Source organism: Aulonocara sp. 'chitande type north' Nkhata Bay, linkage group LG17 (assembly GCF_057382095.1).
Source record: "Aulonocara sp. 'chitande type north' Nkhata Bay isolate Kocher_YH1m ecotype deep benthic linkage group LG17, A_spYH_male_GT1.1, whole genome shotgun sequence".
Taxonomy (NCBI): domain Eukaryota; kingdom Metazoa; phylum Chordata; class Actinopteri; order Cichliformes; family Cichlidae; genus Aulonocara; species Aulonocara sp. 'chitande type north' Nkhata Bay.
In genome coordinates, this window is record NC_141360.1 from 18,185,403 (window position 1) to 18,209,839 (window position 24,437).

Consider the following 24,437-nt stretch of genomic DNA (forward strand, 5'->3'; position numbering starts at 1 on the left):
CAGGACGCTGTAAACAACAACAAACAGCAAACACTGAACCAGCCCTGCCCTGTGTGAGCTCAGGCCCCCATCCCACCAGAAGGGGCGATTCATTGGCCAATTTGAGTCACTGACTGATTAAAAGGGACCAGAAGAAGGGGGTTAGGGTGTCAATGAATGAATGGGAAAGGGAAAGTTCGTCTTCATGATGCCTGATCATCTCTCAACATAAGGATCAGTGAATAGGCCTATCTATCTCTACCAGCAACTGTAACAGCCAATATATGAAAATGACAAAAGTAAAGAAGAGGTCAGAGCAACACCTTCCAGTCATGTTATGACAGTTAATGTTGCATTGTTTGTCCACCAGAGGGAACTCTGCAACTTACCTGTTGGCAACATTTTTGGAACAAACAGGCAGAACGTGAACAAATTTAAAAAATGAGTGCTTACTTTTTAAATATCTGTCTTAAAAAATAGGTCAAGCTCTAGTTGCTCATTTAAAATGTTTTAGTGATCTTTAAAAACGTCTCACTTTCAGGCACTAAAGATGAATCTGTGAGACATGGATAACGATGGGGGTTTGGATTCAAATAAAAGTGTTGCAACTTCTTGGGACAGACATGAAAAATACTGAAATACATCAGCTTGTATCCATGAACATGAACTAATAAATGATACTTATATGATGTTTTTGTAGTGCAACCCAGTTGCAAACTCTGGAGCTGTGATGGACAGATTGTTAGCCAGCGCCCTCGCTCATCCACACTGCTTTAAACCCCTACAAAACAAAACTTTTGGCTTTATTAGGACAAGAGTGAAAGACTCACACCCAAGGTAGCCGAGGGACGTCATACTTTGGATTATTTTATTTATATCATTTTAATCATAAAATTGTTTTTGTTAATGTCTATATTTTTGTCTCTCTTCCTTGAAGCCTGGGTCCTCTAACAGCCGTTCCTAGGACTGCACTCTTCTGGACAGAGATCTCCAGTGTTGTTTATGGGATCTGAGATTATACAGTCCATATCAAAAGTTGTGGACCATTTGAAAAATGGCGCAAAAAAAATCATATTTTGCATGTTTGGATCTTAACAAGGTTCCAAGTAGAGCTTCAACATGCAACAAATGAGAGGAAGACAAGACATATTTATTTGAGCATGCAATTTATTGAAAACAACACTTAAACTGAAATAGGCTGTTTTACAGCTGATCAAAAGTTTAGGACCACGTGCCTTTAAAAGGCCAAATCTGTGCAAAAATATGGATTCATTGTCATTTTCTGTCAGGTGCTCACACTGTCATCACCTTCTGATGGCAAAGGCAAAAAAACTTCCCTTTTTGAACGTTGTTGGGTTGTTGAACTGCATAAGCAGGGTTTCTTGCTGCACACCATCACTGCTGAGGTCGGACGCAGTAAGACAATCATTTGGAATTTCCTAAATGATGCTGTGGGTTATGGAACAAAAACATCAAGTGGAAAACCCCCCAAAATTTTTCAAGCACTGAGCCGGAGGAGCCAATTGGTGACAAGACACTGGACAATCCTCGATCCAAATTAAGGCCGTTACTGGTATAGACTGCAGCCCCATTAGGGTTAGGGTTTTTGCTTTTATTTTTTTGTTTTAGTCTTAAACGTTTGATCAGCTGTAAAAAAAAAAATAAAAAATAAAAAAAAAAAAGCCTGTTTCAGTTCAAATGTTGTTTTTAATAAATTGCATGTTCAAAAAAATGTTTTGTCTCACTCCCGTTTCTTCTTGTTGCATGTTGAAGCTCTACTTGGAACCAGTCTGCACTTCTGTTAAATTCATGTATTTTTTAAATTTATTATCAATTCAGTTTTTTATATAATTGGCATAAACAGTCTTCTGTACAGCAGTCTTCAGCTGAGGCTCATCATTCCCTCATGTAGCCTCGGTCCGCCCCTGCTGACAGAGAAGAAAACATCCACCCTCCTCTTCCTCAGCTGCAGCTTCATCCTCCAGCTGCCGTGATGTCTGCTGGCTGCTCGGACCTCCTCCTCCTGTGAATCAGACACCATCATGAAGCGTCTCTCCATCCTCTGAGCGCGTATCTGCCTCACCTGCGGACTCCGGGACACTTGATCACCTGCAGGTTTTGTCGGCCTCGTCCATCCTTCATCATCCTCCTCTTCATCAGCAGACATGTTGTTTAGGCAGGATCCGTGACGCCGCGCTGACTGCTGATGGATGGAAGGAGCCGGAGGAGCGGCTAGAATGACGTAAGATGGAGGCTTTTGTTTCCTTATCTTGGTTTTTAATCCGTATTTATTCAGAACATGGCCTGAGCCTGAGCTCGTTATTCAGAGGACATGACGTGCTGCACGCGGCGGACAGCTGCAGCAGGTGTGCCTGCTCGGTGTTTTTCCATGAGCGGTCAGGCTGGACTCTCAGCTGCTCAGCTCATCAAACTGTGCTGGTGTGAGCGGTGAGCAGGTAGACATGATGGGCTTCAGGCCGGAATCAGTCACAGCGGGGTTTACAGCACCATCATCAGCCTCCTCTGAGACACATTCGTATTTTAATGGAGGAGGTAATCATTTCAGTTAGAGAGCCTTCATCGAACTGTCCAACAAACATTTGGCCATGTACAGCAGATCGGCATCTGCACAGATCTGTTTTAATCAGGACTTTGATGTAAAAAAAAAACAAAAAAAAAACCCCCAAACAAAACAAAAACAAACAAAACATAGCTGCTCATTTATTTCCATGCATCGATTAATCGATCACTTCTTTTTTGACTCTAATGTTCAGGGCAAACAGACACCTAACCGGCTGATTATCAGTTATTGGATAAAAACGTTACTGATTTTTTTTTTAAATTACATTATGTATGAAAAGCAAATAAAGTAAATTAAATCTGGAGTTTTGTAATTCTCTAATAAACTCATGTAAATCAACATATCAGATTTTAGTTGCTGAACATTTTGAACAAAAACTGAGAAAGTTTCTGGCAGTGTGAGAGCATGATGATGAACATTTGTAATTTTATGACATTATAACAATAATTAATTAGTCATTCAGTAAAAAGTGCTTTGTGTTCATTATTAATTATTAGTATCCTGGTTATGGATGAAGTAAACTGTTCGCTTTGAGTCCTTTGTGTTTATATCAGAGTGGAATTAATCCAGATCAATAATTTAAATGTACATTTACATTTACACTTTTTGTTTTCAAATGTCTGCATGTGTTGTTTATAATATGAAAGATTTACAGCAGGGTTAAATTACAGCTGGAGACTTATTTAAGTAATTATTAAAGGTAACCTTATTCTGTTCATTTCCAGCTTCATACTCTTATTCCTGGACTCTTCTAGAGTAGCTTTGCATGATTGATAAGAGATAAGATAAGATAAGATAAAACTTTATTAATCCCTCGGGTGGGTTCCTCTGGGAAATTCGATTTCCAAAAAAAGCACAGCAACGACCGAAGTTACAGTTACAGAATTGTTATATATATATAAATATATACACACACACACACACACACACACACACACACACACACACACACACACACACACACACACACACACACACACATATATAAATACAGAAACAAATATAAATAAAATATACAAAGGGGATAAATAGAATAAATAGGAATAAAAAATAAAAATACAAGTGAATTGCACATTTCAAGTATTGAGTCTATTGCACTGTTGACTATTTACAAAAGTATTGCACAAGGTATTGTACAGTGAGGTGAAGAGGCACTACAGCTTAGTTGTTCCCCCCTCCTTTGTCCTCCTGTCTCCCCTCCCTCTCCCCTCCAGAGAGGAGTTAAACAGTTTGATGGTGTGTGGGACAAAGGAGTTTTTAAGTCTGTTAGTTCTTGTCTTGGGGAGAAGCAACCTGTCACTGAACAGACTCTTCTGGTTGTTTATGGCCGTGTGCAGAGGATGCCTGGCATTGTCCATAATGTCCATCAGTTTCTTTAATGTCCTTTTCTCTGCCACTGTCACCAGAGTGTCCAGCTTCATGCCGACCACAGAGCTAGCCCTCCTGATCAGTTTCTCCAGCCTGGATGAGTCCTTCTTTGCTGTGCTGCTCCCCCAGCACACCACAGCATAGAAAAGTACTCCAGCAACCACCGACTGGTAAAACATCCTCAGGAGCTTCCTGCAGATGTTAAAAGACCTCAGCCTCCTGAGGAAGTACAGTCGGCTTTGGGCTTTTTTATACAGGTGCTCTGTGTTGCATGACCAGTCCAGTTTATTGTCCACCCACAGCCCGAGGTACTTGTACTTGTTGACCACCTCCTCCCCCTCTATCTGAACCGGCAGTGGACCTTCTCTGAACCTCCCGAAGTCCACAACCAGTTCCTTAGTCTTTGAGGTGTTGAGTTGCAGGTGGTTTGTGTGACTCCATGCGACAAAGTTCCTCACCAGACTTCTGTACTCCTCTTCCTGATCATCCCAGATACACCCCATGATGGCCGTGTCATCTGCAAACTTCTGAATATGGCATAATTCAGAGTTGTAGCAGAAGTCAGAGGTGTACAGGGTGAAGAGAAGAGGGGACAGCACAGTTCCCTGTGGTACTCCTGTGCTGCTGACCACAGTGTCAGACGTGATGTCCTTCAGCCTGACGTACTGTGGTCTGTCGGTGAGGTAGTCGGAGATCCAAGCCACCAGGCAGGGGTCCACCTCCATCCTGTTCAGTTTTTCCTGAAGCATACAGGGCCGGATGGTATTAAAGGCACTGGAAAAGTCAAGAAACAGGATCCTGACCGTGCCTTTTCCCCCATCCAGGTGTGAGTGGGCTCTGTGTAGGAGGTACAGGATGGCATCCTCCACTCCGACACCCGCCTTGTATGCAAACTGTAGTGGGTCCTGGGCATGTTGTACCTGTGGTCGGAGGAGGTTGAGGAAGAGCCGCTCTAGAGTCTTCATAAGATGTGACGTCAGTGCCACCGGTCGGAAGTCATTCAGCTCATTGGGCCGGTTCTTTTTGGGGACCGGGACGATGCAGGATGTCTTCCATAGGGCGGGCACTCTCCCCAGTCGCAGACTGAGGTTGAAGACTCGTTGTAGCGGCTCCCCAAGTTCAGCAGCACACGCCTTTAGCATCCTAGGACACACCTTGTCTGGGCCTGCTGCCTTTCTGGGGCGAAGCTTCCTCAGTTGTCTCCTGACCTGGTCCACTGTGACACTGGGAGATGTTTGGGAGGAGGGGAGGGGGGGAGATGTCTTGCTGCTGAGAGAGGGATTGGAGGAGGGGGGTGTCATGGTGTCAGGAAGGGGGGGAAGCGAGGGAGGCAGGAGAGTGGGGAGAGGACTCTGTAGTGAAGGTGAGGGTGAGGGTGGGGGGGTTGTGGGCTGGTCAAACCTGTTGAAGAAGTTGTTGAGTTCGTTTGCCTTCTCCACAGTCCCCCCCCACTGTGCTTTTCTTGGTGTTGTGGCCTGTGATGGTTTTCACACCATTCCAGACCTCCCTCATATTGTTCCTCTCCAACTTCTGCTCCACCTTCCTCCTGTAGGTGTCCTTTGCTTCCCTCAGGCAGCGTTTCACCTCCCGCTGTGCTGCTTTCATCTCCTCCTTCACTTTGCTCCTGAAAGCCTTCTTCTTCATGTTGAGGACAGTTTTGACTTCCTGTGTTACCCACGGTTTGTTATTAGGATAACACCGTACCGTCTTAGCAGGGGCGACTGTGTCCACACAAAAGTTGAGGTAGTCTGTAAGACAGTGTGTCGCCCCCTCTATGTCCTCACCATGTGGGCTCAGGAGCACATCCCAGTCTGTGGTGTCATAGCAGTCTCTCAGAGCATCCTCCTTTTCTGGGGTCCATCTCCGGATGGAGCGTGTTGTGACAGGCTGCCTTTGGACGAGGGGTGTGTATTGTGGCTGTAGGTAAACCAGGTTGTGGTCTGACTTCCCTAGTGGGGGGAGGGGGGTGGCTCTGTATGCATCTCTCACATTAGCATACAGTAGGTCAATTGTCCTGTTGCTCCTTGTGGAACAATTCACAAACTGGTGAAAAGCAGCCAGAGTAGAGTCCAGTGTGGCATGGTTAAAGTCTCCAGATATAATAATGAAAGCCTCGGGGTTTTGTGTCTGAAGTCTTGCTGTGACTGTGTGTATTTTCTCACAGATTGAGAGTTAAAAATAATATCTTTAGGAATATTTAGTGTGTGATGGTTAATAAGGAAAAGCACAGGTCTGCATTAATTATCAGTTACACCTTATACTAAATCATTTGGGGCGTGAAATGTCAGAAAGCTAAACACACCAAAAACCTAAATAATTCAGAGTGATTTATGTTTACTCTCTTTTGGTGACGCTTTAGTTTAAACTGCGTTGTCCTGCTTCCCTCGTTTACCTACCCACCATCAGTCAAGATGGATGTGGTTGCTAAGGTTAAATCCAGAAGAGTAAACACAACGGCAGCCATAAACAGAATCTCCTCTGAGAGCTTCTTCACATCCTTAAAGAGCGACCTCATAGGAGAGCCGGCTCTCTATGGAGGATTAATCAAATCAGCTGCAGCACTGACTGGGAATTAAGTTCTGAGGTGGAGATGAGGACGGTGATGATGAATAGTTCCATGTGGTGGAGTTTGTCTTGTACCTGAGAGGAAAACATGCAGCTGTGTTTCCATAAAACAGTCCTGAGCACTGCTGCCTCTGACATTTCCTGGATTTTAAGAAAACATAAACAGCTTCCTCACTTTTTTAATATCTGGAGATTCTACATTTCCCCAGACGTGACTTCTGAAGTAGAACTACGGCTTCATTAACGCTCCTGTCCATGATTTCAAGTCCCAAGTAGAATTCCTACTGAGCAAAGATCACCCTCTGTAAATGTTTTAATTAGAACTCAGAGATGAGCATGGCTGTGACATGAACAAACCATAATCACTTACTGTGTATGCTACCGTTGTATATAGTGTATTATCTTACGTATCTTTTTATTTGTTTGTATTTTATTTGTATTTTTTGTATTTTCCTTCTGACCTAAGTTGAGGTAACGCAAAAATTTCCTCGTTGTGGGATCAATAGTCTTATCTTATCTTATCTTATCTTATCTTATCTTATCTTATCTTATCTTATCTTATCTTATCTTATTTAAACTCACCAGTATGACTCTCAGCTAACTTACTTACTGCTAACTATCTGATATCCAAACAACAAACCAAACTTTCAAACTTCCTACCAACTTACCAACCGACCATATCCTTCACTCTTTATCTCAATGCCAATCTACAAACAAGCTTCTGGAGCTGTGTATCAATGACGCTAATTCTGACTAACCCTGCAATCTATTTAAGCTCCCCGTGCAACATCAACAAACTCTTATTAATGACTTCTTTGGCCTTTAACTGAACTACATTCAGAGTTTGAATGCAATGAAACTGCTAGTGTAGCTAAATTAAAGCTAGCTGGCTATCCACCCCTGCATCCTGGTAGTGCTCCAGAAAACAGTAATAAACATTTCATTGGTGAAGTAATTTGGTACTGAGATTGTATTTTACTAGCAATAATATTACAAGGTTATTTTGTCACATTAGTTGATGATGCTAAGTTAGCAACCCAACTGTGGCATTTGGGTAGTACGGCTGACCTTATCTATTCAGGACACATCGATAGCTTATTTTGCATGTCTGAACTATTTATTGTTGAGTAATAACTTGGTGTAGGGATTGTGAGGAGCTGTCGATTGTATCTGGTAATCAGGAGTATTGTTGGGATAAATAAACAGTTTATGTTGAAAAATATTTCCCAAACATTAATTTGGTTGTGGTTTTTCTAATGCCAAATGTCTGTGTCTCCACAGCTGCTCTCTGACCCAGCAGTACAGCAATGGTGTATGCCCAGACATCAAACACAGTCGGTGTCAATCCCTCCATCTACTTGCCATCGTTCATGTATCAGATGTCATTTAACTACTCCAAGAGAGAAAACTCAACTGTCCTGGCAACCTTACCCACAACTCCCCTCTGCAGCCTCGAGGGCACGTCCACCGGCCAGTTGAATACTACCTCTGTCCCTGATGAGCTGACTTCAGGTGAGGTTGCCGTCCTAGGCTTGGTATTTGGGGTTCTATGGCTGGTCTCCATCTTGGGAAATGCCCTCGTATGCCTGGTCATCCACCGAAGCCGACGGACTCAGTCCACAACCAACTATTTTGTGGTGTCTATGGCCTGCGCGGACCTGCTCATGAGCCTCGGTTGTGCCCCATTCGTCCTCTTGCAGGTTGCCTCTGGACGTTGGCCAATGAGCACAGCAGCTTGCAAGGCTGTGCGCTATCTACAGCACCTTTGTCCAGGTGTGCAGGTCTACGTCCTGCTTTCGATCTCAATAGACCGCTTCTACACAATCGTCTATCCCCTCAGCTTCAAAGTGTCCAGAGAAAAGGCAAAGAAGATGATTCTGGCTTCGTGGTTATTTGATGCAGCCTTCGTCTCCCCCTGCCTCTTCTTCTATGGATCTACATCTACAGACAGTCATTGTGACTTTTTCCTTCCTGAGAGCTGGGGCAGCATAGTCTACGCAGCAGTTCACCTTCTCATTGGTTTTCTGGTCCCTGCTGGATTGATCATATCATTCTACCAGAGGGTGGTCAGGTACATCTGGAGGATCAGTGCTGATGGCCACACTGTGCGGCGGACAATGAACATTGTCCCGCGGACTAAAGTCAAGACCATCAAAATGTTCCTTATGCTTAATTCTGTTTTCTTCCTCACCTGGACACCCTTCTATCTTGCCCAACTGTGGCATCCGAGGGAGTCTGATGGGCCCAGCAGGCAGGGACTGCTTTTCTTCACAGCCATCTCCTGGATCTCCTTCAGCTCCACAGCATCCAAACCCACCCTGTATTCTGTCTACAATGCAAACTTCAGACGTGGCATGCGGGAGACATTCTGCATGTCATCCATGAAATGCTACCGCAGTAATGCCTACACCATCACCGCAAGCTCCCGCATGGCCAAAAAGAATTATGTTGGGGTGGTGGACATCCCAGTGCAAGCAAAGATGGTGACTAAAGACTCGGTCTACGATACATTTGACCGAGAAGCTAAAGAAAAGAAGGTAGCTTGGCCCACTAATGCGAACCCTCCAAATACCTTTGTGTGAATGAGCTTGGACAGCTTTAAAACTGAACTCACAAACATAAACTTGTCTAACATAGCAGTGCCAGTGGTGGCAGGTGAATTAGCTGGAGGCTAACATGCTAGCACTGTATTTAAGTAAAACGTTTACCGAATGTGTTCAGATTGTATAAAGGGCTTTTTGTGATGTGAGAAACCCTATAGCAGCCATATTGGTGATTTTTATACTTCAGATTTCAATCAGAATTTGTTTTCGTGCTGTGTTTTGATGGATCATTCTCCATGGATAAATTCCATTTTGTGTTTTGATGTCAACTTGTTAGCTAGCTAACTTTCTGTGTGGTCATCGATCATAAAAGTCTTGTAACTGCATCTGGTTTGCTACAGTAATGTACGTGGTAGATGCTAATGTTAGTAAAGGCTAAAATGTTAACACTGACATTATCTGCTTTGTCACAATGACTGAGTAACGGTGAGCTGGTTATATACCAAAGCCCGGGATCCAAGCTTGTTCAAATAAACTGGGCTGAATCATTGGAATACAATCAGGATCAATTATGACTTTAACAACCATGTCAGCAAGACCCATTCAGGTTCAAACTTAGCTGAGTGGTCATAGCTAAACATGACAACATGCAGACACTGTTTGATTCGGTTCACTTTCAGAATGGTGCTTAGTTCTTAAAAAGCATCAAGGCAGAACTCGTTTGGTGTGGATCGGTAGCTTAAATCTTAAAGTGCGATTGCAGAGGGACTTAAGTCCTGTAATTTCTGATTGAGATGGGTTCCTCAACATCATCCTCAGCACTGCTGTGTGGAAACGCTCGACAGGGATAGAACCTGAATATTTGTCCTCCTTCCAGTGTGCTGAAATATCCAGACTTGAGATCAAATGGATGTTTGTAGCTGTGATCAGTTCTCATGAAGTTTGATCAGTGTGATTAAAGATGATTTGTTATATGAAGGAAATTTATGAGTTTTTGTGGGAATATCCAGGAAAATGTTCCAGAAGACAAAAGACAGAGAAACAGAAGCAAGCTTTTAGAGAGTGAAATTTAATGAAGTCAGTAAAGTCATTGCTGCACATTCACCTCTTTCTGTTTTTAAGGCATTAGTACATCTGAGACTTGTGCACGCTAAAGTGTGGATATCTGAAGTCTGCATATACATTACAGATCAGGGGTGAGCTGCAACATTGCTGCAAGGTTACGAGCATTAGTTGGTCCTAACATTAGGTCAGTGCACCACATAATCCACTGCGTCATCGTGTATTTGACTAAAGCTCAAAAACACTGAGAAACTCTAGGATTTGGTTGGATCTCTTTCAGCAGCAGTGACCTGCATTGATCTACAGGTGTCGCTCACCTGTGTTACAGCAGCAGCTTGATAGAGGTGCTCTTGTTTGCTTATGGTCAGATAATCAAGTCCATTGATTAACTGATATGGATGCAGTAACAACGCACTGAGGTTTTCACACAGTGCCTCTGCAGACTGCTCAGTGTGTAATAAATGATGACACAATGGGAAACATCACATGCTTCTCTTAGTCTCAGGTTATGTTTACCTGATTCTGTGACTTGCTGAGCCTCACCTGAGTTTTTATTGTAGACCTTGTTTTTCATAGAAGGTAAATGTGTGTACCAACTTGCACTTTAAATGTTCCACAGTCTGCAGAATGAACACGGTGGCTCCGTCCGTGCAGTTGCTGCACTAACATCAGTGCAATCAGATCCCATAGTCTTGAGACTGTGTTTCATCCAAAGTCCCTCTCTTCCTTCCTGCAGACAGTCACAGCACTTCCTGTGAGTCTGCATTAATCTGTACATTGTTTACGGGACACTCATTACCTGCTGTAAGTACAAATGTTTGGGATCCATGCATGAATCTTAACTATCCCGTCCTCAGATTCATGCATGAACAGAAGATACTCTGAGCTTCACTGAGGATCAAACAGTTTATTTATTTATTTGCTCTTAGACATTTTAAACACACATTTTCTACAATCTTAAAACAAAGTGCTTCAGCTATGTTTACAAAGGTGCACAAAAAGAAAAGAGCTTACAAGCTGTTCAGAAACAAGATTTCAGATTTTAGTGCGTGAAAAGAAGCCGCGGGCGCCGACCTGCTCGCTGCTGGTTTAGTCAGTCCTTCAGCTCACAAATGTTATCAGGATCAAACCAGAGGAAAGCCCGGCTTGACCCGATGACCAGACAACAATAACACAGCAGCTGTCCAACAGCTGCACACACACGTCACTATAAGAGTTTAGAAACAGGAGTAAGTCATGTGACCTGCAAACCACCACAGAAAGACATTGATCCTCAGTTCAGAGCATGTATTTGTGTTCTCAAGTTTAACATCTTTATTCACTGGAATGGTGATTAAGCTTCAGCTCCACAAACAACTTTCTGCTGCTTCTGTGTGAAGATGTCGGATCTGACCTGCAGCCAGGAGCTTTTGTACCCCCCCTGCTGGCTGTGAGGGTTACTACATGCACTGTACGAGGAGGTGAACCTCCGTGCTGAGAACAGAGGGAGGTTTATTCTCTGGAGGTTTAAAGGTCTCATGAGTCCTGTGTGAGTGATGAAATGCAGGAGAGGAGCAGGAGAAGGAGGTGGAAAAGCGTCTAACTCTGCCCATTGCTGCTACTGATGTTGTTCTTGCTGTTCTTGGACGTCTTGTTGCCACCGCTTGGAGGCATTTTCTGCTCGTCTCCGGTGAGCAGAGCTTTAATCTCTGACGGAATCTTGCCCTGATCCATGGCCGAACACCACTGCTTGTACTGCAGGAGGACGACAGGAGACAAGTGAACAGCAAGTTAACAGTCTATATACGATGAATATATATGACGAGCATTTGACCTGACCTTCATCGTGTTCTCATAACCACTGGAAACTAAAAGCACAGCTGAAGTTAAACTCCTGACTCATCGCTCAGAGAGCTGCAGTTGTACCTGTCCAGGTGACTGCGGTCGTGTTTTTACTCTCAACAGAAACTGGGTGAAGTAATGTTAATTGTGACATGGGGTGGCTGTAGCTCAGGTGGCAGAGCAGGTCAGTCACTAATCAGAAGGTCGGTGGTTCGATCCCAGGCTGCATTCTGGCTGCATGCCAAATATCCTTGGGCAAGATACTAACCCCATGTTTGCCTACTGGTGGTGGTCAGAGGGCCCGGTGGCGCCTGTATCCGGCAGCCTCGCCTCTGTCAGTGCGCCCCAGGGCAGCTGTGGCTACAATGTAGCTTGCTATCGCCAGTGTGTGAATGTGTGTGTGAATGTAGTGTAAAGCGCTTTGGGGTCCTATGGACTAGAAAAGCACTATACAAATGCAGGCCATTTACATTTGTGTGCGCCCCATTTTCAAACTTTATTTAAATACCAGGAAACGGAGCGTAGAGAGACTTGTGTGTTTAAACTGGGAGTGTCTGACCTCTGTGGTCGGTGTTATGAAGCTTCTCTTTGGCACAGAGCTCAATCATGTGTTTGAAATCTGAGTTCATGTCTAACTGGTGTTGTCTCACCATCTCAAGCTCCTCCCGCAAGGCGCAGATGGCTCTCTCCTTACTGGAAACCAACTCCTCCAGGTACTGGTACCTTAGCTTCTTCCGGGCTCGGCACTCGCGGGCGCTCTGCCGGCTTCGCTCCAGTTTGGCCTTCAGGTCGATTTTGGCAGGTTTACGGCCGCGTTTTCCCGGCTTCTTCACTTTGCCCGCCATCTGATGACAAGCAGACACGAGCGATAAATTAGACACAGGACAGAGACACCACCAGCAGACACCACCAGGTCTGTTAATGTGCTTTGAGCAGAGAGGTGATACCTGTTATTTCTGACTGGATTGGTTGAGCCAGCTCACACACAGAACGCCTGGATGTGCTAAAGTTCATTTACAGTGAAAGCTCTCAAATTAGCTTCCAGACTAGACCTGAATGAGCAGAGTTGGCAAAAGTACACACATTCTCTACAATACTACTGTTAAAAAAATACGCCAGTAAAAGTTGAATTTTTATTCAAGTAAAAGTAAAAAAAAAGTACCAGCTCTGAAATGTACTCAGAGAAAGAAAAAGTAGCTCCTCAAAGAACATTTCCTCCACCTATTTTTATGCAGCATTGACATAACAATATTAGTCGATATGAATACAAACTTTATTTCAGTCTAAATTTTATTTCCAATAATTGTACTCAGCTTGAATCGGTTAAGTAGAACATGAACAGGAAGGAAAATAAAAACTCTTTTCTGGTGCCTGCATTGTAGAGGGTGACTTTACTTTTAAACAACAAAATGAATGCAGTCAGGGGCTAGAGTGGATTCAGCAGGTGGGTGAACACTAAAATCAGTTTTAATTGCTCAGTGTTGGGGAAAAAATATCATAACTCACTATAATTTCTACTGAGAGCTCCAGTAAATTTTCTTAGTGTACAGGTTGTGATCAGCTGACCTGCTGCTCTTTGTGGATTTACACACCTGAATTCAACCAGATGTGAGCAGATGTTTCATGAGTTGTCCTGGCTGATTTCCATACACTCACAGTACACTGTTTATGCTGTCTTTATATTAGACACTATAAAGTTGGTATGAAGGTGGAATTCAGTGAATGAGTCTCAGCATCATAAGCTAAAATTCAAATGACTCTCTGCTACACTTCATGTAAAGTAAATCTGACCATGGAACCACAGCCACTGTGCACCAAGCTTTAAATGAGCCGTCCTTTTAAATCTAAGCTCTCTTCTTCGTTTCCTGTCCTTTCTTATCTTTCTCCATCTCTGAGTGTAGTTACCCCTCTTTCTTTTCTCTCCCTGTGAAATACAGAAGCTGGACCTTTAGCTAGCAACTGTGTGACAAACTGCACACAAACAGTTCGTGTGTTTGCTGATGTTTGTTAAAGTGCTGCATTTCAAATTACCTAACACAAAATGTTACTCCCTTTATCCTCGCTCCTCTTCAGTAGCTAGCTAGATGCTGAAGTACTGTGAACACAACCTATGGACACCTGCAGTCGTTCTAGTGTTGTGTTAAAAAAAATAAAAATTTAAAAACGTAATAAATGAATAAATAAATCAAAACTCCGGCCCACTCTAACCCCTGACTACATCTCTTTTTATGCCACATCGCCTGGTGATTAATAAACGAATGGGATTTCCTTTTATGTGTTTCTGTTTAGGCTCAGATTGGTTTTAAGTTTGGAGGCTCGCAGTGACTGAAATAATGACTCCCCTCAAATCAGTTAAAGGAAAAGTAACGAGCCTGTCTGAAACAGTGACGAGTAGAAAGTTAAGATATTTGTTTAAACATGCAGGGAGTAAAAGTTAAAAACTAGTCAGAAAAAAAACCTACTTAAGTAAACTACAGATACAGTAACAAAGTATTTCGTTACTGTATCATCCAACAAGTACGACTGACTTCTACTCACCAATCAGAACACTGGAAAACAGCGTCAGCAGTCCTGAAGTCCCTCAGACCTCGGTGTGAGGACAGCAGGAAGGTTTTTTTTTAATAATATCTGACAGCTGATGAATATCAGCATTAAATAAATAAACTTCTTGTGAGCTGCAGACAGTTTACAGCAGGTTTGTTGTTCTATAAATAATAATTTCTTATCCTTCCTGAAATAAACATGTTTACGGCACGGGGAGCTAACGTAACCTCGGTTAGCACACAGGATACACAGCTGTAATCTAGCCCATTAAAGTGATTCCTTCTTTAACCTCCTAAGACCCGAACTCTTCCACTGCATGCATTTTTAATTTCTCTTTGATATTTGGGTATATTGGGGCCCGATGAATGTAAAAACAATTTTTGTTTTTAAGAAAAATGAGAGCCATATATGAGCATAGTCGTTTAAAATTTTGATAGACCAGTAGCAGTATAATGTCCTTGTAAGTGGATATCAGGCCCTTGTAGAGCAAAATTCAGTATTTTGGTCTAAATAACCCAAAATGTGATGTCCACATATGTGGACGGCAGGTCATAGGAGGTTAACGACACTATCGACACTGACAAAGGTGAAGTGACCAGACGTTGACTAGTTAAAGCTACTAATTAGTACCCCGCAGTTTCCTTTAGCCGTTAGCAGTCCTTAGCTAGCTCACCTTGTTGTCTTCCATGTTGCTAACGCGCAGGCTGCCGTTAGGTCCGCTCAGAGATCACACTGTGTTCCCGGAAGTCTGGACGGAACGAACCGGCTCGGTATCATCAGCGAGGGCTCCAGAAGCAGCTCATCAATCAGTCTGATCACCGATCAGTCTGACAGCTCCCTGCTTTGTTTACATCTGCTGACGTCTACGCGTTTACGTCACTTTTTTTTTTTTACAACCAAAACTTTATTAAATAAAATAATGGAACAAAGACAGCTACCACTAAACCGGAAATAGTGAGATGGTAAAATAAATAAATAACGTCAAACCCGAGTAAATAGTCAGATAAAAACGAATTCTATTCTTAACAAGTATATTAAAATATATCTGACACACTCAAACGTTTAATGTTCAGAAGCCAAATATTAACAATTCGAAAATCTGTAAGTTAGCAGTAACAAATTATATTTATATGTAATAAATAAGCTCCAGCTTTAGTTTAATATATTGAATGTATTTATACCATTTTATATGTTTAATGTGCATAAACAGTATATCTACTTAAACCCTAGTGTAATCAAATAAGTTACCACGCCTTGTGATATCGCCTTTAAAAAGCTTGTTCATTTTACTCTGGTGAAGAAATGAATTGTTGTGATATCGTCTTCATGATTTGCAGTAGAGCACAGAGCAGGTCTTGAAAAGTGCGTTCTCTAACTACACGATAAAACTCTGGGTTTCCCAAAATGAGGGAACAATAAAACTTACAATAAAACCTGTTCCCTTTTCCTTTCCCAACCCTCCTCTGACCAGAAATTCTCACTTTTCACAATGACGGTCTGAATTTGGACGCTCAGTTAAAGTTTCAGTCTGAGATCACGCCATGTGAATGGGTGAAGTTGTTTTTTAGAATCTCATAATTTGGATCTTAAAAGTAAAACGCTTTAATGTCTCTCTGATGAGTTTTGCCTCTAAAATTTAAAAAGTCTCCTCAGTAAATTAAATATCAAACTTTAGAATCTGAGGCTGAAAGTTCACAGTTAAGAGGTGAAAGTTCACACTATTTACCCAAATGCTTTAAGAAGTTGATACTACAGATATATTTTTCAACCTTTGATGTTTTAAATAAAGTTTTTCACCTGCATTCTGCCGTCATCTGGTGTAAAGAAAACAGAATAATATGAAGAAGGTTTGTAAGGGTCGCTGTTGTCACAGAGAACAGACGGTCAGTGTGTGCAGGACAGAAACTGATGAAGAGTCTGAGCTCATCTTTACTGCTCAGTCTTCAGTATACACCAATTCACTGTTGGATATAAATGCACATATATTTTATTATTTTACTTAAAGTCTTTAAAGAGCCATAACTTATAACCATAACCACCTCTCCTCTTCCACAATCATCTCATCATCACATTCAGAGGGTTAGAATTCATTCATTCATTCATTCATTCATTCATTCAATCATTCAATTATTTATATTAAGAAAACACATCCTGCTGTCCCTGAGAGTGGATTCTATGATGACATCTCCTCACAGGCCAAAGGGTCAAATGTATGTTAATCTACCCATGACCTGCTGACTAATCCTGTTACATCAGCTGCTGGAAATTTAGAGGAAATGAAGATTATGTTGTGGAAGAAGGTTATACAAATATCAGAGCTTCTGTTCTGAGTTTACTTCCTCAGGAAGCTTTAGTGGGATTAGCACAAAGAGACATGGAGAGCAATCATGGTGGATCCTGCTGAGACTGTTCAGGTGAAGTATGAAGTCATCAGGCTACTGTTACACACACTTTGTTCATTCCTCTGATGTCACTGACAGTAGATGTTATTTTAAAGATCATGCCCAGTTCTGTCATGATACGTGTGAACACGTGTGAAGAGAGCCAGAGATTAATAACTTAACAATAACTAATGATTAAATGCAGAGAGGTGTATAAGCACATAGTGTGTGAAGAAGAAACACTCAGTGAATCATAGTGTAGCACCCAACCCATGTAGCTAGTATTCAAATTAGATCAAAGGGGTGTTGTAGCACTGAGTAGGGCCGTGGGTTCTTTAATTTAGTGGCTTGCCCTACTAACCTGTAATGCTGATGTACCAGATAACACTTCAGAAAGTGCAAACTGTCAGTAATGCCTGGGGTTGCTGTCGGTGAGGCAGCTCTCTATGCTCCTCCTGTAGGCCTCCTTGCCATGTTTGATGCCCCTGCTACGTTGGCTCATGCAGTGCTGTACAGGGAACTATCCCTGTTCTGATTAGAGCCTGTACTCCACTTGTCAACCAAGGTTTTCCATTAGGAACAACCCAGATGGTTTTAGTCACTGTCACAGTCTCTACGAAGCACTTAATGTAGAAAAGGACTGACTGATGATAAGCCAATATTGGAGAATTCTGCTCTCCCTTTCTAGTCCCTGTCAGTACTCTTGCTGCATTTTGTATTAACTGAAGGCTTTTCATCAAACTTTTAGGACATCCTGATAATAACGAATTACAGTAGTTCATCCTAGAAGTAATAAATGCATGAACTAGTTTTTTCAGCGTCACTCTGACACAGGATATTTCTAATTTTAGAGATATTTCAGAAATGGAAGACACAAAACAAGACACAAGAAGACACAGGCTTACATATTTGTTTAATTAGTGCATTAAAGGACATATCCTGGTCAAAAATGATTCCAAGATTCAAATGTCCAGCTGGGATAACCACATTTACTCAGAGCCTTCTTGATATGTTCTTCTGCTTCCCTGGGCCCTGTGTCTGTAGGGATGCTGTTCACTCTGTGTTGTAGTGTCCTAATGACACCCAGTTTGTGCTCCAGTGGATAATGAGAGTCAAACCTTAAATACTGATCTGATTTACAGTATACATCGACTTTTAAATGTCCCCCATTATTGATGGAAATCTCACAGTCTAAGAAGGCTAACCTGCTACTTTTCATATTCTCCCCAGTGAATTTGATGTCTTGGTCCATTGAGTTAATGTGACCACTGAATCGTGGTATGTCCTGAGATTTAATTTTCACCCAGGTTTCAGCCACATACCTGAACTAATGACTTGGGGGTGTTCCAGGGTAGCATAACAGAGCCATCTTTTCCACTTCTTCCATGCACAAGTTGGCCACAATGGGTGAAACTGAGGAACCTCAGTTAGCACTGGAACCCTAGGTAGTACTGACCCTTGTATGTGAAATAGGTGGAATGAAGACAGTTCCAAAAGCAAACACACTTGGTCTATGCTGAAGAGTGGTCCTGTTGCTGAGGTTGGGGTCATCCTGTAATCTCTTACGAACTACCTTCAATGCTTCCGTGACTGGGATGCAAGTGAAGAGAGATGTAACATCGTACGAGACCATGGTTTCATCTGCCTCCATAATGACGTCTCTCACCTTCTCAACAAAATCTAAGGTGTTCTGGATGTGGTGTTCAGAGCTGCCTACCAACAGGTTGAGCATCAAAGCCAGAAACTTTGAGATGTTATAGGTGACCGAGTTGATCATACAGACAAGTGATCTTAAAGGTACACCCCTAGAAATAGCCTGTGGTATGCGGTCCGGTCAGTAGCGTTATCTTGTTCTACCTGCTCCAGAAAATCTATCACCCTGTTCCTGTAGTCACTTCCTGGGTCTTGTTTCTGGGCTCATGAGTATTTTTGTCACTGAACAAATTTTCTCATGATAGTCTATATGGTTTAGCAAAACTGTGCACCTACCCTTGTCTGGCAGAAGGATGATAATGTTGTCATTACTAACTGATGTAAGTGCCTTCCTCCTTCATGCTGATGTTGGATGCTGGGGGCTTTGCATTGCTGAGACATGCAGAAACTTTCGTCCGCAGCTGCTCTGCTTCTATGTCTGCAATGTTGTTGTTTCAAATTTCTCTTTCTGTGGCTGTGATCAGTTCAACTAGTGGGATTTGCTTCGAGAAGCTGGTCAGGGACTTCGTTTGCTCTTCACTACCCGACTCACTGGACCCTCTACAATTTGCATACTGCCACAACAGGTCCACTGATGATGCCATAGCCCTGACACTACACACTGCCCTGTCACACCTGGAGAAGAGAGACACGTATGTGAGAATGCTGTTTGTAGATTACAGCTCAGCATTCAACACCATCGTTCCCTCGAAGCTGGACAGGAAACTGCAGGATCTAGGACTGAGCAGCTCCCTCTGCAGCTGGATCCTTAGCTTCCTGTCTGACAGACGCCAAGTGGTCAGACTGGGCAGCATCACCTCATCCTAATGAACACTGGTGCTCCACAGGGGTGTGTACTGAGCCCTCTCCTGTACTCACTCTACATCTACGACTGCACGGCCACTAACAACTCCAACGTCATTGTGAAGTTTGTGGACGACACTACAGTGGTGGGTCTTATCACCAACGGTGATGAGACGGCCTACAGGGAGGAGGTCAGCGCCCTGACCTACTGGTGTTAAGACAACCATCTCACCCTCAACGTCGCAAAGACAAAGGAGCTGATAGTGGACTTCCAGAGGTGCAGAGAAGTACACACCCCCAGCACCATCAACGGCGCTGCTGTGGAGAGAGTGAGCAGCTTCCGGTTCCTTGGTGTACATCTAGCTGAGGATCTTACGTGGTCAGGACACATAAACAAAACAGTGAAGAAGGTGCAGCAGCGCCTCTTCTTTCTCAGGAGACTGGAAAGATTTGGCATGCATCCTCAGGACCTTCTACCGCTGTGCCATTGAGAGTATCCTCACTGGATGCATCACCACCTGGTATAGCAACAGCACCGCTTACAACCGCAAAGCGCTCCAGAGAGTAGTGCAATGTTCTGAACGGATAATTGGAGGTGAGCTTCCCTCCCTCCAGGACATCTACAGGAAGCGGTGCCTGAGGAAAGCGGGGAGGATCATCAAGGACTCCAGTCACCCCAGCCATAAACTGTTCAGACTGCTTCCATCAGGAAGGAGGTTCTGCAGCATCCGGTCCCGTACCAGCAGACTGAGAGACAGCTTCTTCCATCAGGCCATCAGACTGCTGAACACTTCATAGACACCTCAGCTTCACTACTGGAACTTCAACATTATGCACTCCACACTGTATATAAATGCCACTGTTTTTCACATGTCCAACTACCAACCTCTGTATATTTTATTTTATTGTTTACTCTATTTAATTTGTAAAATATGTATACACACACACACACACGTAGAAAAACATATTTAGTATACACATCCAGTAATGCATACATTCTTATATTGTACATATATTTATTACTCTCAGATTTAGCCATTCTTATATTTTGCTTGTTTTATGTTATTGTATTGTTGCACAACTCTGTTGCTTGTGAAACTCGCACACAAGAATTTCATTCGCATGTACTGTACCAGTGTACCTGCACTTGTGACGTGACAATAAAAGTGATTTGATTCGATTTGTCTCTGCATCACAGATACCACCATGACTGTCACATTCACTTGCCGTTCCTCCTCAGGTGTGGCTGTTATCTTGACTGTACCTGTACTACATTAGAGCTACGATCAAACCTCTTCATGCAGTGTGATTCTAACTGGTTGCTATGGTTATACCTCTGACCTCTGTACCTCCTGCGGTACCATTAGAGAAAGTGATGTAGTGAAACACTGTGTCAGAATAAAAGACATAACACTGATATTATTTTTCAGGCTTACCGTTTAGAGCAGCTGCGAGGCAGAACATGTGAGCCCATCACTACTCTCTGTGCTCGTTGATCAGATCCTAATCTCTGGTCTGCTTCAGCAATCAGCTTCTCTCTGAATCGAACTGAGCTGCCAATCTTCTCACAGCTTGTTCACGCGTGTTTTAGCGTTCGTTACTTTAGATTTATGGTCTGCATCATAACTACAATGTAGCCACAAACTCCCCTAATTCCACACTCTAACCTAACCTGCACCTCTAAAAAAGTACCTGTACGTCAGGTTGATGCAGCTGCTGTGATTGGTCTGTTGAACACCGTTGATTCTTCCTGTGCATTTCCAGCTACTTTTTCAGCAGCCAGAAATTCTTTTAATTATTTATATTTTAAACCTGTTGGCGTGAGATGAACCAAAGATGAAAGTCTTTACTGTGAGAAGAAACAAGCGTGCTCAGAGCATCTGAAAGCAGGCATGAGATGACAACCGTCTGTCTGATGCCTTCATCAGTGAGAGTTAGCCATGCGTCCTAATTGCTCCAGTATGAGAGAGCTTTCAGTTTTCTTCTGCTTGTGTCGCTTACATTGTCATCTCTGTGCTCGGCATCCCAAGACAACTAGCTGATTCAGAAACATTACACAATCAGCAAGGTTACACAAACACACAAAAATATCCCATCCACCACAATCTGACATTTTACCAGCATGCTGGTAGTATTTTCAGTGCTCCAAGTACACAGGTTCCAGATTAATGCTTTCACTGTTTTTCCAACACTTTGAGTGCAGCAGAGCACATGAAAGTCTCAAGCCTGAAAAACACTATCAGGCTCCGTTAGATCAGGTTTACACTGCATTCGTCACGAGAGCAGGACTTTTATTCTGTGAGTAGCACCTGTGTGATTGATCAAAGTCTGAATAAACTGTTTCTGTGACGGAGAGGAGCAAAACTGCGTCCGTGTTTGATCTGTGTTCCTCACAAAGTGCATTCTGGGTAAACTTTCAGGCTCATATGAGTGAGTAGGGACTCATATGAGTGAGTCTACTCACTCATATGAGTGAGTAGACACCTATAGCCTACTCAGTAGGCTATAGGTGTCTGCGGGGAACAGGTGAGAACAGATGGAAGGTCTTCTTTCATCTGAAACCAGGATCATCTTCTGCTGTGACTTACACTTTGCAGTATATTGTACAGTGAACTTGTCTGTCTATTTCACAGTATAATTTGCAGTATATACAGTATATTTCGCAGTATATACAGTATATTTCGCAATATATTGTACAGTATATCTTGCAATATATTTGGCAGTATAGTTTACAGTATAACTTGCAGTATATTTCGCAATATAATTTGCAGTATATACACTATATTTTGCAGGACACAGCACTCTCGGGCTTTTCCAGAGGCAGTACTTTGCGCGTGCGCACTGCATCGCTGCCTGCGCCTTTAAGAGCCCGTTGCGCCGAGCCGAGCAGCTCTGACGATGACGCCATGCTGTTATTTTTATCGCGGTGACCTCATCGTTCTATGGCAGCACCAGGACTTCACCGAGTCCCTCCGCCGCTTCTGCTCTCCTCTGCGACCCGTCCTCTCCGGTACACCAGGCGGACTCCCCCGGTTTGTCCAGCCGGGTCGGAGGAGCTGCTGTCCGGACTCTGACGTCGAGTTTTCAGACGGTGAGTTCACCAAAATTTCTGGTTCAAGAGTGACCGAGCGGCGGCTGAAGTTCCGTTACCGGGCCTAAAGTTAAAGTTCGCTCCGTGTGTCAGCCCGGGCTAACCCCGCGTCTGAGGGGAACTTAGCGGGAAAACGTCGCTGTTCGTCGGTTTCTTTTTAGGTGAGCCGGAGTGGCGGTCAGAACGCGGAGACACACCGATAAAATGTGAGAGAGTAGCGGGCTGAGAGAGTTATAAAACGGCCAACGTAACATCCGAAATGTCGCCCACACCGCCCGAAGCTCCCAGAACCAGCGAGGAGCCTCCAACAGCAGCCAGGCCTCCCTTAAATCAAACTCACACTACAACAGCACAGGTTAGCTCGTATTAGACCGTCTGTGACTGCGCTAAAATATACCGAAACTGCCTTAAAATAAAGACAGAACAATATTTGTGGGTAGTAATGTCCTTTTAAATAATAGTAAATTTACTTATTTGTTTAAATTACCCTTAAACTCTGCTGACACCACTCATATTAGCTCATATTACAGTTCCAGTGCCTGTAAGTTCCCTTAAATATGCCAGGACTTCCTTAAAATGAAAACTAGCGTTATGTATGTGTATTAACATCCTTATAAATAATAACTAACTCAGTCTATGCAGGCAGATATCCATTTATTACCGCAGAAACTCTTTATCTGCTCATCTCAATTTCATTTTGACCAGTCTTCCTTAAACATGGTGAAACTTCCTCAAAGGTAAAGTATGAGCATTAATCTCCTCGTGATTCACTCAGATAACCCTGAACACCACCGATGACAGAGCTGTAAACATTAAGCTCTCCTTAAATCTGCCCAAACCTCCTAAAATAAAAGATAAAGCCTATTTGTTTATATTAATGTCTGATAAATGAAGCACTCTTCAGACTCTCAGATAACCTTTAAACTGCTGAGCATGCTTTTAACAGCACACACTAGACTTCCCTTACTAAATGTCCTTAAAGTTAAAGGTACATTTATTTTAAATATAAATAATATATTTAATGGAAATGTTCCATTATTTTTTTTTAAGTGAAATAAACATCCAAATGTAAATAAGTTATTACAAAGTTAACAGGTGACCATTAGGTGTGTGAATCAGGTAAGCTGAGTAAATGAAGCTCACACTTCTCTGAGTGATCTGACCTCAGAGTCACGTTTCAGACTTCAGAAGAAGGTTTGACATTTAAATTTGAGAACCGTCTCTGTTGCATCATCTCTGCACACTGTCAGTACAAACGCAGGCAGCAAATAAGCATGATCAACATACTGAAGGATAATATGAGCATCAGAGGGTCCACACAGCCTGTACAATAATAAAACTTTCGATTGAAATACTGCAGGGTTAGATCAACCTAGCCGGCTGCTGTAGGTGTGTACTGTACAGCTATACCGGTCCAGACAGTCCCCTGAGAGTCTGTGTTCTTACAGATATCCAGACTGTGATGGAACAGAGTTAATGAAATAAAACAATTGTGGTTCATCTCAGTGGTAATAACAGTCTAAACGAACTGAAAACTGATGGTTTAAGCTGCCAATAATCAATCTGTCAGTAATCAATACTCACCTGTGAGGGTGGACCTTTATCAGCCTAACCTGTGTTAGATTATTTCATAAGCACTGTCAGGTAAATGAAACCCAGCTAACTCACTTATTATCTGTGTGTTTCCTTCAGGAGAGGAAAACCTCGCCGTTTTCAGTGGTTTGTTTTTAAACGTTTGCACTGATGCTGAGAGGTGTCAGTTTAGAGCCGGTGAGTCACATGACCAGAGCAGTGAATAATTTTTATTTATGCGTTTACGTTTAGTGAGTGTGCTCAGTGAGGAAATTTAAGTGTCATGCAGGTCAGTAGGATGGTGGTGAAGCCTGATCAGTGTCCTTGAGGGAACCGGAAGTGATGTCAGGGTGACGGCCAGCTGCTGACAGCGTTTCCACCAATTACAATTAAACGCTCAATCATGGCGTTGTTTATAGCCATCACAGCACTGG

General features: G+C 42.9%; 2 protein-coding genes across 3 annotated transcripts; one reads left to right on the top strand and one right to left on the bottom strand.

Annotated features, from left to right (window-relative positions):
• The first annotated feature begins 1,715 nt into the window (after positions 1–1,715).
• Positions 1,716–10,564, top strand: gpr19 (G protein-coupled receptor 19). Its single transcript, XM_086268726.1, has 2 exons — positions 1,716–2,221; positions 7,775–10,564. Exon 2 carries the CDS (start codon positions 7,801–7,803, stop codon positions 9,073–9,075), a length of 1,275 nt encoding a protein of 424 aa, XP_086124852.1. The 5' UTR covers positions 1,716–2,221; positions 7,775–7,800; the 3' UTR covers positions 9,076–10,564.
• Positions 10,565–10,990: 426 nt separating this feature from the next.
• On the bottom strand, positions 10,991–15,355 carry crebl2 (cAMP responsive element binding protein-like 2). Of its 2 annotated transcripts, XM_086268728.1 has the most exons (4): positions 15,137–15,355; positions 14,458–14,506; positions 12,570–12,764; positions 10,991–11,832 (listed from the first exon to the last, which is right to left on the bottom strand). In XM_086268728.1, the coding sequence occupies exons 3-4, from the start codon at positions 12,762–12,764 to the stop codon at positions 11,677–11,679; spliced, it is 351 nt and encodes a 116-aa protein (XP_086124854.1). In that variant the 5' UTR covers positions 14,458–14,506; positions 15,137–15,355; the 3' UTR covers positions 10,991–11,676. The 2 variants fall into 2 exon arrangements, with proteins under 2 accessions (XP_086124854.1, XP_086124853.1); XM_086268727.1 differs by lacking the exon at positions 14,458–14,506 and having other exon boundaries at positions 15,137–15,352.
• Between the last annotated feature and the right edge of the window lie 9,082 nt (positions 15,356–24,437).

Coding starts and splice junctions, on each gene's coding strand:
- gpr19 (XM_086268726.1), top strand. CDS start 7,801: ATGGTGTATGCCCAGACATCAAACACAGTCGGTGTCAATCCCTCCATC.
- crebl2 (XM_086268727.1), bottom strand. Junction 11,833..12,569: donor TGCGGGAGGAGCTTGAGATG/GTGAGACAACAC, acceptor GTCCTCCTGCAG/TACAAGCAGTGGTGTTCGGC.